The sequence below is a fragment of the Microtus oregoni genome, unplaced genomic scaffold, assembly GCF_018167655.1.
Source record: "Microtus oregoni isolate MIOR12 unplaced genomic scaffold, Mior012 000003F_ref0000135, whole genome shotgun sequence".
In the NCBI taxonomy this organism is placed as follows: Eukaryota; Metazoa; Chordata; class Mammalia; order Rodentia; family Cricetidae; genus Microtus; species Microtus oregoni.
Window position 1 is genome coordinate 40,569,012 of NW_024543062.1, and position 15,420 is coordinate 40,584,431.

Consider the following 15,420-nt stretch of genomic DNA (forward strand, 5'->3'; position numbering starts at 1 on the left):
CCTGGGACAGACTGCCCTTCTGTATATGTGAGGGGTGGGGCAGTAGGTCCTCTAGGACCTCAGTGCAGGAATGGGATGGGGAATCATTAACACCAGGTTGAGGTAGAAGATTTGAAATATTGAGAGGTGGGCAGCACTGGAATGTGAGACTCGTATCTTCCACCAGCGCCACCTGAAGAGAAAGAACTCGAGAAGGAGGTAGGGTCTGTAGGCCTTTGTAAGTTAAGAGGTTAGACAGGTTATGATGAGAGAAAACCGTAGTAGGTGCTCCGAAGGTTAGCTTTTTTGACTCACGAATAAGAAGTTCAGCAGCTGACAAAGCCCATATGCAGGATGCCCAGCCCCGAGTGGTGAGGTCCATCTTCTTTGACAGGTAAGCTACAGGTGCGAAGGAAGGTCCCAGTTGATGGCCTAGGACTCCCAGGGCATAGCCCTCTTTTTCTGCTACGTAAAGAGAAAAAGGGCGGGTTAAATCCGGAAGATGGAGAGCTGGGGCTTGGGTAAGGGCCTGTTGGAGTCTCCGGAAAGGTTTGGTGATGGGGTGAAGCAGGGGCTCATGCATAGAGCCGAGAGCTGCTTCGTATAGGGGGTGGGCAAGGAGAGAGAATGAGGGAATCCAGGATCGCAGGAAACTGGCCACTCCCAGGAATGACAGAACCTCTTCTTTGGTGGAAGGAACTGCAAGAGATTGAATTAGTCTTTTTCTGTCCAGGGTGATAGCTTTTTGTGTTGGGGTTATGGTTAACCCCAAATACGTTACCTGAGTGGTGGACAATTGAGCCTTAGAAGGCGAGACTCTGTAGCCCTTTTTGGATAAAAAATTTAATAAGGTGGCGGTGTCAGTCCTGCTAGTCTCCAAAGAGGGGCTACATAGCAGGATGTCATCGACATAGAGTACCAGTTTTGATTTAAGGAGGGACAGTGAGAGCAGATCAAAGGCCAGAGCCTGGCCAAAGAGGTGTGGGCTGTCCCGGAATCCCTGAGGGAGAATGGTCCAGGTTAGTTGTGTAGAGAAATTAGTATCAGGGTCTGTCCAGGTGAAGGCAAAGATGTTTTGAGACTGAGGGCTGAGAGGAATAGAGAAAAATGCATCCTTTAGGTCTAAGCCTGAGAAGTGGGAGGTCCCTGAAGGAATGTTAGACAGAAGTGTGAGGGGATTAGGTACCACTGGATGTAAAGGAACGACAGCAGAATTGATGAGACTTAGTTTTATGGAGGAGATGAGGGTGTGAGGCTCAAGAGCTTTCAGAAGCTGCCTGAGAGGGGAGGATGGGGGAATTGGCTTAGAAGACTTAGAACCCATGACTAAAACGCAAGCCTGTCCGCAAAAAGATTCCAGGGTACCACGAACATGGCAGCCACGAGCACAGGTGTCCGAGTACTTGAGGGGCGTGTTAGATCTTAATTGGCCCGAACCCAGCTACCGACGGGGAAAAAAGCCCCGGCTGGGAGGAGACAATTAAGCTTTTTGGGGCTGACCGCACAGCCCGGAGGCACCGCACCGGAGCGGGCCGGAAGAGAGAGAAAGATTAGAAAAAAAAGAGAGGGAGAAGCTGGAAGCACCAAGCTTCCAGGTGCGGACGGAGGCAGGTTTCAGCCGAGGGCAAAAAGCCGGGGGGAAGGGGGAGGGAGGTCGGCGACCTTGCCCAGGATGTGCCAAAGAAAGCCGGCCGGACAGTCTCTGAGTGCCCCGGGGGTAAGGAAGCCAACTTAGGTTAACTCACGGATCAGGCGGTGGTGGATGGCTGTGGTAAACCGGTGGAGGTGGTTGCAGGCGGTCGGTTCAGACCTTGTGCCGGTGAAGCCCAGAGGCAAAAGCCTCAGGCACCGGGACGGAAAGGTCACCGAGTCGAGACGGCACCAAAATGTTGTTCTTAATTCTGCGGGTTAGAGGGTAAAGACGTTACACGAGGAAGAAGACACAGACACGCAGCGGTCCCACGTGGGTGCACTTTTAATGGGGGAGGGGTAACAGGCATGTAAAAGGTGTACGGACACGATGGGAAAGGCAGGGAGAGAGAAGGGGAGGGGGGAACTTGTGGCGGCCTTTGCTTTTTAACGGGGAATGCAAAGGCTTCTGGGAAATGTGTCCTGCACTTGCGTGCGCTGGCATTCATAGTCCAGCAGAACGCTGGGAGCTGTAGTTTTGCAAAGGAACAACACAGGTAATGGTGTTTGGTTATAGAAGGAGCAAGTAGGACATATCTTTATAATCTCCTTAGCTTGTTGCCATGTAATAGAAAACTCTTTTTAAATCTTTGGTATTGAAATGATGGGTTTTTTTTTAATGAAATTCTGAGGCCTGCAACATGCTTTCAATCAATAACTGATCAATTTCTTCTACATTGCCTTGTGCTAGAAAACCTGTCAGAGCTGCATAGGATTGAATGTATGTTATGTATATAGGACAAAGCCTATTCCTGATTATGTCTTGAACCTGAATAAATAATGAAGTCAATTCTGTATCATCTGGTATAAATTCAGTGGTTTCAACTCTTTCCTAGTTCTTGAATCCTGTCCTAAGCAAATAACGCTGATTTGTTGAATAGAGACAAGATTTGTTCTTTAAAGAGCTTGAACCTGTGGGTCAGCATAAGGGCCTTCACCAAGAATTTGATATTGGGAAGTCTCAAGGCCTTTTGTTTTTCCCTGTTATTCCAAAATTTTTGCTTCTTCTCTGAAATAACATCTAAACATTAATTATGGCCCACCATCCAGGACTGCTGAAACTAACTGAAGCCAGTAATGTGGTGTTGCATTGATGCTAGAAGACCACGTCTTTATCATCACCCTAACAAATGCGGAATGCAAGCTATAAGTTACAACAGCTTGCTTAATTTCTTTTAGATCATTCATTCCTATAGGTATCCATTTACCTTGTTTGGATCCTTGTGGGCCTTTAAAACTTGATGCTTTGTCAGAGTAGATTACAGGGTAGGAAGCTAAAACCCTGGGTAAGTCATCTCTGACAGCTACTGGTGATGTTGAATTCTGTCCTCGTGCCTTCTTTTTCTGCTCATCAGCTCCAACATTTTCCTCAATTATTTCAAATCTTTTTACCATTGTCTTTTGTAAAGCCTGAATTTCCTGGCCTGTATATATTTCTAGTGATTTCACTGAGGCACCTAGCCTCTGATCCTCATTCTGTACATGTGATTCCTAGGTCTGAAGTTTCTCCTTTAAAGATAACACCTCATCCTTCGACAACAAGGACACTTGCTCAACAATATTCATAGCAGCATTATTTGTAATAGCCAGAACCTGGAACCAACCTAGATGTCGCTCAACAGAAAACTGGATAAAGAAAATGTGGTACATTTATACCGTAGAGTACTACTCAGCTGTGAAAAATGACATCATGAAATTTGAAGGCAAATGGATGGAACTAGAAAAAAACATCCTGAGTGATGTAACCGAGACTCAAAATGACAAACACGGCAATGTACTCACTTGTAAGGGGATAGAAGATGTAAAGCAAAGAAAAACTAGATTACAATCTACAGCTCCAGAGAACTGGGAGCATATGGGGAGGCTGGAGGGGGAGAAGGGAGGGAGGAAGGGGAGTGGAAAAATAAATATAGCTCAATAAAAACAATAAAAAAATATTTAAGGCCTTATCTGCATGGGTTTGGTTACAGAAACTGAGAAAGTGTTCACTAAACACCACCACCCCATACAGACTATACAGCTTGGGTTCTGCCTGCAAACAGGAAGCGGGTGAACTTTTAACACGTGTCCTGGGATGCTCAGCCTAGAAAGGTGGATGGCTCTTGTCCGTATCAGCAGGATTGCCATTTACATTGCTTCCTTTCTTTTCCCAACATTTCATCTTGTCTCTAGTTATGTGGAAGGAAGCCAGAACAAACATGACAAACCCCTCCAATTGTAATCTGAAGACTGTGAAGATGAAGTTTTATTGTGAGCAAAATGGTCCCACCCTGCATTCACAGATCACTCTAGGGAAACCAGGAATGTTAAACTCAGAGGGCTGACCTATTTTTCCACCCAGAAGGCTGAGAATGGAGCTGACTGATCAATAGCCTGGTGATCTGTATTATCTGAAGGGCCAGGCCTTACCTGTTCTCACAACAGAGGTAAAATAGTCTAGATGACTTCTGCATTATCTACGTGACCAGGGGCTCCCCCAAGTCCCCACAACCAGGACTGGAGATAGTTAATAGTCTAGATGACATTTCATTAACTGTATAAGCGGGGGTGAGGGTGTCCCTTAAACTCGCACAACCAGGACTGGAGGTGGCTAACAGCCAAAATGACCCCTTCACTATCTGTCTGACCAAGACCACTCCAGATCCTTCCCTATGCCCTTAATGCACGCAGCCTATCTCTAGAACTCATCTTCTTGGAAGAAGTGGCATGAACTTCGAGCTTCAATGTAATGTCTCCTCATACTCAATTTCACTAGGCTTAACTGCACTGAACTACATTTCCTTCTTGCCTCTGGCAGATCAACACTCTGCTGACACTGCTGGTTGCAGAGTCCCACAGAATTTCAACTGATAATTGGAGGACCAAAGGTGAAACGTATATGTAGATGACATGTGATAGGAAAAGAGGACACATGTTTACCTGTGATAGGTGGCTGCTGCTCCTGGGAGGCATGGCACATTTTATAATCTGCTGAGGCACTCTACAGGTAGCCATTAAAAGTATGCTGGATCAGGAGTGTAATTATTCAGCCACAAATAGGGCTGCACTTCCAGGTTCTAGAGTATTGCATGCCCTCAGGCAAAAGTGCCTGAATGTTAAAGGGCCCTGTGTGACCCACACGTGTGCATGTGTGGTTACATCCACTATGACTCAGGTAAGCCCTTGCATGCATGCATGCGTGAGCCCGTCACCTGCATATGACATAGTCATACCAACCTGTTATGTGCATGTGCTAGGTAGCTTATAAAATTCTGGATGCACCATCTTTCTCTTTGTGTGCACACCGATTCCCCAGGCCTGTACATGCCCCCTCTAATAAACTCCTAAGTGGGTTTGTTGCATGTTCTGTGTTTTCTTCTCACTTGGGCCAGGCAATTTCAAGGTGGCCAACAAGAACATTGCTTGGTTTAGTCCTGGTTTACAGGCAACTCTTAATCCTAAACTAGTTTTGGCACTTCCAGGCATATTTGGGAGGCAGTTTTCTCAAAGACTTGGAAGTGAGTATGGTTGAGTTCAAACAGGGTCAAGGACTGGACATACAACAATGAAAAAAAGGTCAACTGTCATTTTAATGTCTTTTCAACAGGCAGATTTAGCCATCTGCGGAAAGTCCAAGTTCACGGGAACAAGACAGAAGACCAGAGAGATTTCAGTGTGAAGCAAGCAGCACGTCCCTGTCCTTAGAAAATAAGAGTAACAAGAGTAATTCAAGTTGTGAGAAGGAGCAAGAACATTCTCCACACACTCTGTTTCTTGTCCTTTTACACAGGGTAGAGCATTGTGCTCTTGGAACAAAATAAAGCAAAGGGCAATGAATGTTGTACTTATTTATGGGTAAATTCAGGGTGGGGAAGGTCCAGAATAGGGAAAGCATCTTGAGGGCCATTTGCCCATTTCTTCTTGATGTGTTTGTTCAATGTGTTCTAGAAAGCAAAGGGGCCATCTGAGGGAACATATTCTGTTTTCTGACATTTGTGTGCTGGCTTAGACCCTCAAGGCCTCTCAAGACCAGCAGCCATCATCACAGCTCAACCGGGTGCCTCAGGTTTTGAGTCAGTGATGGGTTCTTGATAAAGGCTGAGTAAACATGCAAATCAGATGGGGTGCGGACTTCAAGGCCTCCTTTTCCATCATCATCATCCCCAAACTGACCAGGCCTAAGTGTAAACTTGGCTCCAATTGACAGAGCAGGTAGGGTAAGGGCTAGGGAAAAACAAAACAGTCACAACTACTTTAGGGCTATTTGCATTTTTAAACACATATCAAACATATCTATCAATATCAATACAATCCAGATCAGAAGCAGTTTGCCTAGAGTCATTTCTATAACACGGGTATTAAGGAGCTGAACTAGAAGAACAAAGCAGTACTCAATGACAGGAAATACAGCTGAACTAGAAGAACAAAGCAGTACTCAATGACAGGAAATACACGGAGCCTTCCCCACCACAATCTGTCTTTCCCCCCCCTTTGTTGCTTAGGACAGCACTGTGTTGTGCTCCTGCTCTATGCTGGAAGAGTGATGACTCTTACCGTAAGGCTCCCGTTGAGCTGCAGATATGGTCGCCGGGGAGGCAGTTACAGACAGTACAATCCCCACCTTTATGGAGACTCTTCTGCTTTGCATCAGGGATGAATTCAAAAGACCTTCTCATGAGTGTCCAAGGACTGTCAACATAACCCAGCAACATGGGCTAGGGCCAACAGTGACATCACAGATGTTACTCCATAAGATTTCAAGCAAACCACAGCAGCTTTCTGTTTTGCTCTGTTGCCTAGCCCCAGGGATTGCAGGGCTAGGCAAATGCTAGATAGAACTACAATTCTGATTACATTTCAGTATTTTAATTTCCCATGGGACAGACGTGCATTATAGGAGTTAAGTGGTCACCAACCTTACAAAGCAGAAACTGATACAAGGTTTGATGGACACTAGGATTTGATACAGCCTCACTGCCACACTTAGTGGCGAGAATTACTTTCTATTACATGTCGAAGAAAACTGTTAAACAGTTTCTTCCGGCAGTATGGAGCTCATATCTTCCCCAAAGCTAAACCTACCAGTAGATGGTGCTATAACAAAAGCAAGCAAAAGAAACCAGGGTCCTAATTGGGTCCCTGGCTCCAAACTGGCCTGGAGTTTGGAGGGCCAGGCTAAGCTGAAGGGCAGAAAGCCTGGAGGCCTGTATCTGGCAGCATGTGACTGATCCAACAGGAACCAGAGTCCAGGCCCTAGCAAGTCATTAGCCTTCCTCGTGCTCCCATGTGGTTCCCAGTTCCTCTTCCCCTTCACAAACTTTCCCAGTGGTCTGGATTCCCTCACCGAGGCGAATACACCCTCAGTGAAATCCTTTTGCCTTAATACTCACTGTGCTGATGTCACGGCTTCAGGGGTCTTCAAGTATTAAGGACTTTAAAGCTCAAAACCCACTTCTTCTTTTTTTTTTTTTTTTTTGGTTTTTTCGAGATAGGGTTTCTCTGTGGCTTTGGAGCCTGTCCTGGAACTAGCTCTATAGACCAGGCTGGTCTCGAACTCACAGAGATCCGCCTACCTCTGCCTCCCGAGTGCTGGGATTAAAGGCGTGCGCCACCATCGCCCGGCCTAAAACCCACTTCATTTTATAAGCAGCTTTACATATAGTATTAGAAGGTATCTTGGTGAACAGAATTTGGTGTGGGAGAAAAGCTGTCATGTTACAAGAACTGAATAAATTCTTCTTAGGAACTAACTGGGGAGGCTCCTACATAAAAGCATGGAGATTTGCCAGTTGGTAAGTCTGTACCTCTTTAGTTCCTTCACATGGATGCAACAGAAGAAACTTCTCCTCTCCATGTACAAGAAACTTCTCCTCTCCATGTACTAGGTATCCCAAGTTTCCAAAGGGAACTTACATCTCCACAGTTTTTCATATGCAGTGTGTACACAGTGTCTCAATGACAGAATGGACAGAGATGTAAGCACTGAAGGAACCGGGGAACACACACATACCTGTTTTGTTGCTTTCTCCCACATCCTTTTGTTGGTCCTGGTGGGAAGCTGCCTCTGGTGCCATCAAGTAGTCCACGAGTACTCACTGACTCTGTTGACACCCTCCACAGGCTCTTCCACAAAGGTGACATGTGAACTCTGCTAAAGTGGGAATCTGGAAAGCTAGCCCAGCTTGACAGGAAGTAAGGCACTGGGAAAAACTAGACACTTGTGTGTGGCTTCTCTGACCCATGACCCACAAGGTGTGATGCAGAATAAGAGATGGAAGGGCTAGAGAATGGGGCAGGATCAGGCCCCTGAGATGATGTCACTTCCAGTGCAAGGAAGAAGGTGTCTGCTGTATTTTGGAAATCCAACTCCTTCAGTACTGGGTCTGGATCTAGCACTGTGCTGGAGGGAGCTAGCCCTTCTCCTGTGGCCTCAGTCAGTGGTCTGGGCTAGTTCAATACTATTCCGGGCAGACCTGAGGGGAGACAGATAGAAACGGAAGCCACCTGTCTTCCACATACAGCTCTTGCTTTGCAGTCACAATAAAAGGTACATTACCCGTTCATATGATCTCCTGGAAGAACTGAAAGCCAACGTGGTTCTGCAGAAATAGATGCTTCCCATGAGCTCTCCCCTATGCAATCTCCAACTAGCCCCCCTTTAGTGTCTTCACTGTATCATAATAAGAGGAAAAGGATAACACCAGCTGTGTATACAGATGATCAGAAGGTCAATTTTACTACCTCATTCTCTGCAGTCAAACTTGTTAACTATTAAGGAAACACACAAACTGCAGTCTATAATGTTGGTGAATCTCAATCTTGCATCTATTCCTTTCAAATGCAAGATGGTATGACTGTAAGATATACCTGGGTGCTGAGACAAAAGCTCATGGATCCAGTGCTTGTAAATTTCATATTTATTATAACAAAAATTATGACATATCCATTTGTGCATTCTGCTTCAATATAACTCTGGATGTGTAGACAATCTAAGGGACTCTATACAGTCATGCTGATTGTGGCAGCAGGAAGGAACACAATTAAAAAGTGTTAGCTGGGTGGTGCTGGCACACGCCTTTAATCTCAGCACTCGGGAGGCAGAAGCAGGCGGATCTCTGTGAGTTCGAGGCCAGCCTGGTCTACAAGAGCTAGTTCCAGGACAGGAACCAAAAGCTACAGAGAAACCCCGTCTCGGGAAAAAAAGTGTCTGCAAAATGTTCTGGGGTTCCCAAGAGCAGGCTCTTGTCCAATGACCTCAGAACCACATATCTACACAGAAACACGCTGACCAAATGGCCCACACTGAGGATGAGTGAGGAGGGGACAGGACAGGGAAGGCTCCTCAGAAGGGGCAGAAGTCAGTTCTTTAGACTGTGTCCTTCCGCCAAGACTACAAACACTCAAGCATCACTATGCAGCACAAAACTATTTACAATAGAAATTTCTCAATCAACTGTTCTCTCAGAGAAAATTAGTGAATCCCAGTGACTTACGTCACCTGACAGAGTAAAGCAACTCCTAGGAGTTAGTCTCCATATTCTACAAATGTCTATCATTTTCAAGACAAAAAAAAGCCTTTCCCCACAAAGAAATACACAATTACAATATTATTAAGTCATTTAGCAATGGCAACTTGCCCTGCCTTCCAAATAAAACAAAAAGTAATTTTTAAAAATTACATTATCATTAACTGTTTCTCTGTAATATATTAAACCTTTTGTTCTTTGTCTTTACATATTTGATATGTTAGGGAAAAAAGTTAACAAATTTAAATCATATTGGTAAAGTGTCACTAGAAGAAAAGTGGTAATTATTAAAAGTAACCAATACAAAGAGAGCCTACAGATGAGCTGCAGAGACAGGTGGGGCAGTGTCTGGGAGAAGGGCATGGAGTAACACCCCTGGTTTAGTGTGAGCCTGGGAGACTCTCCTGGTTATTGTTTAAAAGAGTACTCAGACTGGGTCATAGTGGTGTGTCGTAACAGTCTGGCAGGTGGTCCACCTGGAACTGCCGCTGTGGCTGGGGCAGCTGTGGTGGTGGCAGCTGCTGCTGCTCCTGATGATGTTTCATGATTTCTTTGACTTCCTCCTCCAGCTCTGGGGGTATGATAAACTGATCATCTGGATCTGGCTGAGCTGGGGCTGCAAAATAGCCTCCTGGCTTTCGGAGAGGTGCATCTGTGGCGACCTCTATCACGTTGTGGCTCCTTTCCTGGGGTGCTACAGAGCCATTAGCCCTGCGTCGCCCAATGGTCCCCACAGCAGAGAAGTCTGCCTTCTTGGAGAAACCTGAGTCATCCTCGTTGGCACTAATGACAATGCCCTCATCACTGGCCTCAGCTGGCACCTGAAGCAGATGCTGTTGTTTCTCCTTCTCCTTGGCCCGGCTGCAATGGATGTCCACTTCTACCTCTACCCGGCTGCCATTGCTGAAGACACCCTCAATGGGTTCTTCATCATCACTGTCAAGGCCATTGTCAGAGAAAGCACTGGAGAAAGTGGCGCTGGACAGCTGACGTTGGAAGGAGTTAGACAGGCAGACTGGGTGCAGCATGCAGCGCTGCTCGCTGGGGTAGGCGGGGCTGTTCTCATTCAGGACTCCAGATGGGGGCTCATCAGAGGCTGTGGAGCCCACCTCACTGCTCATCTCAGAGGTGGAGAGTTCACTGCTGATCTCAGAGGCCATGCCACTGCTGGAGGATGGCACACCCAGTCCATCGGAGGGGCGGTCCTTTATCACCATGTTGACGGACGGTGGGAAGATGCCTGGACTAGGTGGTGGCATGCTTCCTCCAGCACTGAGCTCACAGCAGCAGAAGCTGTCTTCTGTGACACTGAGTTGCACTACTACAGCGCTGATGCTTTCATGGCAGCCATAGCTCTGGGCCAGAGTACACAGCTTCTTGGCAGCAGCCAGAGCATCCGGCACATTGCGCACGGCCTCCACAGCCTCCTCATTGGACAGGCTGTCCCACAGTCCCTTACTGCCCAGAATGAAAAACTCATCCTGTGGAGTCAGAAGCACTGACTGCACATGGGGCCGAGGCACCACGCTGGGGTGGAGGAAGGTGTAGCCCAGGATGCGTGTGGACTCTGTCACTCCATTCACCTTGCCATCCTAGAATTTCCAGAGAGACAGTTAAGGAAAGAGCACACGTGGCTACTGAGCAGTCTCCCTCCTGGCCACAGGGAAGTATTAGAGGGAACTGTTGCAGGGAAGAGTTGGCCAGGCCAGGCAAGGGGCCCTACATAGAGTGATTAAAGTGTAGATCGGGGCTAGGAAGGAGCAGCAGGGCGAAAGGAAGTGTTTCAGCCATTCCTTTAATAGGGACCACATTCATACTAGATGGCAAGACCTATCTCTTCATGACAAGCTGTAGTGGCATTTTATTTGTATTTTAATAAATAAAGCTTACCTGAAGCTCCAAAAAACAAAACTGTCAGTCACTGGCTCTTACCTCAACCTCAGTCTGAAAATGGCAATCCTGCCTCCAGGAATCTCAGAATGAGACTGAGACTGAGAGCTGACTCCTCCCATCTTCTAATCTCTAGGGATGAGATTAAAGGCGTGCACCACTGGGAATAAATGCATGCAACACCTGGTTCTATGGCAACTAGTGTGGCTAAGGGATTAAAGGCGTGTGACACCACTGCCTGGTCTGCAAGGCTGACCAGTGGGGCTGCTTTACTCTCTCATCTTCAGGTAAATACAAATGAAACACCACTACACAAACTGACATCCAGCCTCACATTACATGCATGTTCACTAGCTTTTAGAAAGGTAAGTCACCCAGAGACGCACCTGGGGAATGATGGATTAACATCACACCTTTGTTACTGGCACAGCCAGCACTTGGAAAGGCGAGGGGGTCCTGTGTGGCACCCAGACATTTGTAGCTGGGTCACAAATCACATACATTTGAAAAGGTGATGCTAACAGAACTACCATTCTTTTTATTTATTTAGTTTTGTTTTGAGACAAAGTTGCTCTGTGTAACCCTGGCTGTCCTAACCAGATTAGCCTCCAACTCAGAGATCTACCTGCCTCTGCCTCCCAAGTGCTAGGATTAAAGGTGTGTCTCACCACTGCCTGGCAGAAGTATCTATTCTTATGATTTCCTTGAACCCAACTTCCAAGGACAAATGTAGAAAGCAAAGTTCAGATGGCTCATGCTGTTTAGAGCAGCAGCCAAATCCAGGCCATTTGCCTGGGTAAAAGGTGAGTACTTTTAGATCCTAGCTACATGCAGCAGCTGTGTTCTCTACTTTCCAGGTTTGAGGGGCTTAGGCTTACAGTCATGTCTATCCTATGTCCTAGTATTAACACTCCTTCCCACAGAAAGTTCCACAATGAAAAATGCCACTTTTGTGAGCCTCTGGATGAGCAAGCTTCTGCCAGAGAATGCCCTTGCCCCTCAGCCCCACCGCCTGCCTACACCTGAGCTTTTGGCTGCCTTTCCCCATGAACATGACCTCACCAGCCATGTTTAAAATAAGGTGACAGTATAGGTACGAAGAAGAGTAAACAGGCTTTCAAGTAGTTTTACATTCCCTCGACTCTAGTAATAAAATCCGCTGAGCCTGGTGTTGGATCTGGCAAGACCACCCTTGCTGCTCCAGTCACCCTTCAGGTTTCTCATCAGTGTGTGCTTTGAGAACATATTCAAGGTACAGAAGCAACCAAGTGAAAAGTTCTCATTGTTGAAGACCGAGTGGAGCAGATGAAAATGAGGAAGAGAAGTAGCACAGAAAAGGGGGAAACACGCTGACCTGCAAACTGAGTCAGGCAGCAGACATCTTACTCTTCAGAGCTGGCACGTAACAGTGACCACGTAGTTCACTATGTTCTTTGTGTTAGACTGTGCCCCCTAACTTGTGTTCATCATCTCCTTTAATCCTCAGCGACTGGAACAGACAAGAACTAAGCTTATACGTGGACTCACTTCTATAGTCTCATGGCAGGCTTGTGTCTTTCTTGGGTACTCAACACAGCCCCCTTTTCCCCTTCTGGACACTAGCTTTCACCCTACAACCCATTGTTGTAAAAATTTGATCACTAAGAGGAAGCTAGGCCTTGTGGGCAGATACGTATCTCTGGGTGTTTCCAGGATAATGTTGGGTGACCACCATGCTGGCGAATTAGTAAATGAAGAGCCACAGAAGCTACTCTGGAAGTTTCGCTGACAAGGATTCATGCTGCACTGTTATTCTAGAGTTTGTCACCAGCAGGACTATTGCCATTTGGGACCAGATAATCTCTGTTGTGAGACTGTGCCTGCCTGCACTGTAAGCTGTTTACTCATACACCTACCTAGCTTTACTCGCTATGTGGCAGCAGTACCCCAGTTTTGATGATCAAATACATCTCGAGGCCTTGTGTCCTGTCCCCTAAGGACTGTTATTACTCCACTGCCCAAAGAGAAGCAGTTACACTGTTTCAGACACTACAGTTTATATGAAGTAAAAAAGGCCCCTACTTTGCACATGAGAAAACGAAGACTTAGGGTTTAAAGGTCATATCCTGCAACTGGTCAAGCTGAGACACCAACCGAGCAGTGTGATTTCAGGAGTTGAGTTCTCAACCACCTAACCAGCCTTCGGAAATCCACTGGGACAGTATTCAGGAAGTATTCCTGCTTCCATGGCAACTGATGAATGCTTTACTATTCTATAATAAACCATAGGGATATCCTACAATAATCTAAAGACAGCACCATGAAATTTACTCGGGAATGTTTAATTTTGAATGTCCTCCGAAGACAAACGTTTCCTGAGGAACCTTCACCAGAGGGGGCTGTGCCCCTATTGTCTGAAGAAAACCTCACCTCAGTGATGATGGCCTTATGCTGCTTAATTCTCTTCAGCTCTTCTTCACAGCTCATGATGTATGATCTGGACAGAGGCAGCGGCTTCCCATTTCGACAGAGAACCGTTTGGCACTTGCCAACATTAGCAGAGGTCAGTGTAAAGGAGCCTCCAAGGTCCACAGGGTCATGCTTGATGTGGCACAGGACGGCAGCACCCCCAAGTTTCTGCCCAGCAGTTCCCAGCTTCCTGAACCCAAAGAAAAGGGTGAACATTCAGATGCCTCAGCACATTTTGTTTATAAAAAAAGGACTACATCAGTGCACAGGACCAGCGATTAGACTTGGCCCTTTCCACTAAAGCCACTTGGCTTCTCAGAAGAAAAAGGTCTCTGGAATCTGACAGCAAACACACTCACATGTCTGCTTATATGTGGAGGGAAGTGTCAGCTTTTGTTAGAAGCCCACACTGCTAGTCCTGGCCTGCTGTGTCCAGCCGGCTGCCTTGCGTCAGTTATGTGGCCCCAGCAGTACATTCCAAAACATCAAGAAGGTGCTGCTTCTCTCCCCACCCACTTCTCCAAAGCATCTCTGTTCCTACATAAATCAGAATAGGAACAAACACAGGATGTCCATGCAGGCACTGTAGTAACCCTAAGCATCATCCTTCTGAAGCATCAGGGCAAGGCTCTATTCTTGCCCTGTACAGCCAAGAATTTCTTGATCAGTACTCTTTATTCTATAAAGCATACAGGGACAGCATTCTGGTATCAACCACCATGTGATTTGCTTTATCCTTCTATTTGTCTATTAACCCATGTCCTTATTGAACATTTGAAGCACCTACAAATGCTGACCATCAAAAAGTGCAAAGAAAGCGGATTGCAGGTCCCACCAATGTGATTCCTCCAAGGCTCCTATAATGAGCCTTGACAGTCATAAAACAAAACAAAAAGCTGCCACCCTGAAGCACTAAGTTAAGCACCTGGGAATAGCCTAGCCATATGTCCTTGACAACAAGGCAGTTACTCTAAAGACTGAAGTGCTCACTGCTCCTATACCCTGTTAACTAAGAGATAAAAGTCACCAAGAAGACTCAGCAAGTAGGCCTAGTATATACATATCTAAATTCTAGCTTCCAGTCATCCATGGCTATATCTGACCAGTGTACACTTTAAGACAGCATTACTTGCAAATACACAAAGTTGGTCCTCCTAAGGAGGGGCTTTTGCAACCAGAGCCTGCTAGAGGGTTGTGTATACGGTATGCATATGTGTGTACATGTGCACACATGGTACATATATGTGTGCCTGTGAATGACTTGTTTCCAGTCATGGGACAGGGTGGTGGCTGAGCATCTAAGGTGGTCTCAGGACTGGAGGGCCAGGATCCTGACTGCACAGCCTATTAGGCCTTAATGCACTCTGCTTCAACTCTATGTATCTTGGTTTTACAAGCAAGATCTGAAGAGCAGCAATGCATATCCCACTAGGAAAAATTCAGGGCACGTAAGGTAATTAGAATATTTAACTTGGTAAAACTTGTGCTCAATTGCTGTCTGGACCCACTAGGAATCTGGTAGATGGGATGCATTGGAAGCAAGAGCCAGAAACCTGCCTGCTACATTTCTTTGTGAGGGCTGCTCAGGGCACCGTTCCATAGCAGACACTACCTGCCTTGGTTACAAAGCCATCATCTCTGTCAGATTATCCATGGGGAGAGGAAGCAGAGGAAGGCACCAATGCTGCTATAACCGTGAAGCACTAGAATCCTTAGATCCTGTAAGAGCAGGGTCTGCAGGACACTTCACAGTGAGGCAATTCCAGTACAATCTAAAGCCCTCAAGGTGACAGATGACTGAAAATTCTTTTGAGAGAAGGAGTCCTTACAGCATTTGACCCAAAGCTCTGGTGCAGGTGTGAGTGACAGGTAGCAGCTTAGGAGTCTGCAACACTTGCTTCCACACTAG

The 15,420-nt window shown here is 46.4% G+C and overlaps 1 protein-coding gene across 1 annotated transcript in view; it reads right to left on the minus strand.

The window, feature by feature from the left end:
* Positions 1–8,551: 8,551 nt before the first annotated feature.
* Phlpp1 (PH domain and leucine rich repeat protein phosphatase 1) overlaps positions 8,552–15,420 on the minus strand; it is a 222,752-nt gene continuing 215,883 nt past the window's right edge. Inside the window, exons 16-17 of the mRNA XM_041648172.1 lie at positions 13,473–13,701; positions 8,552–10,765 (exon numbers count right to left, since the gene is read on the minus strand). Of these exons, the coding sequence (XP_041504106.1) occupies positions 9,611–10,765; positions 13,473–13,701 (1,384 nt within the window). The 3' untranslated portion in view covers positions 8,552–9,610. The remainder of the gene's footprint in view (positions 10,766–13,472; positions 13,702–15,420) is intronic.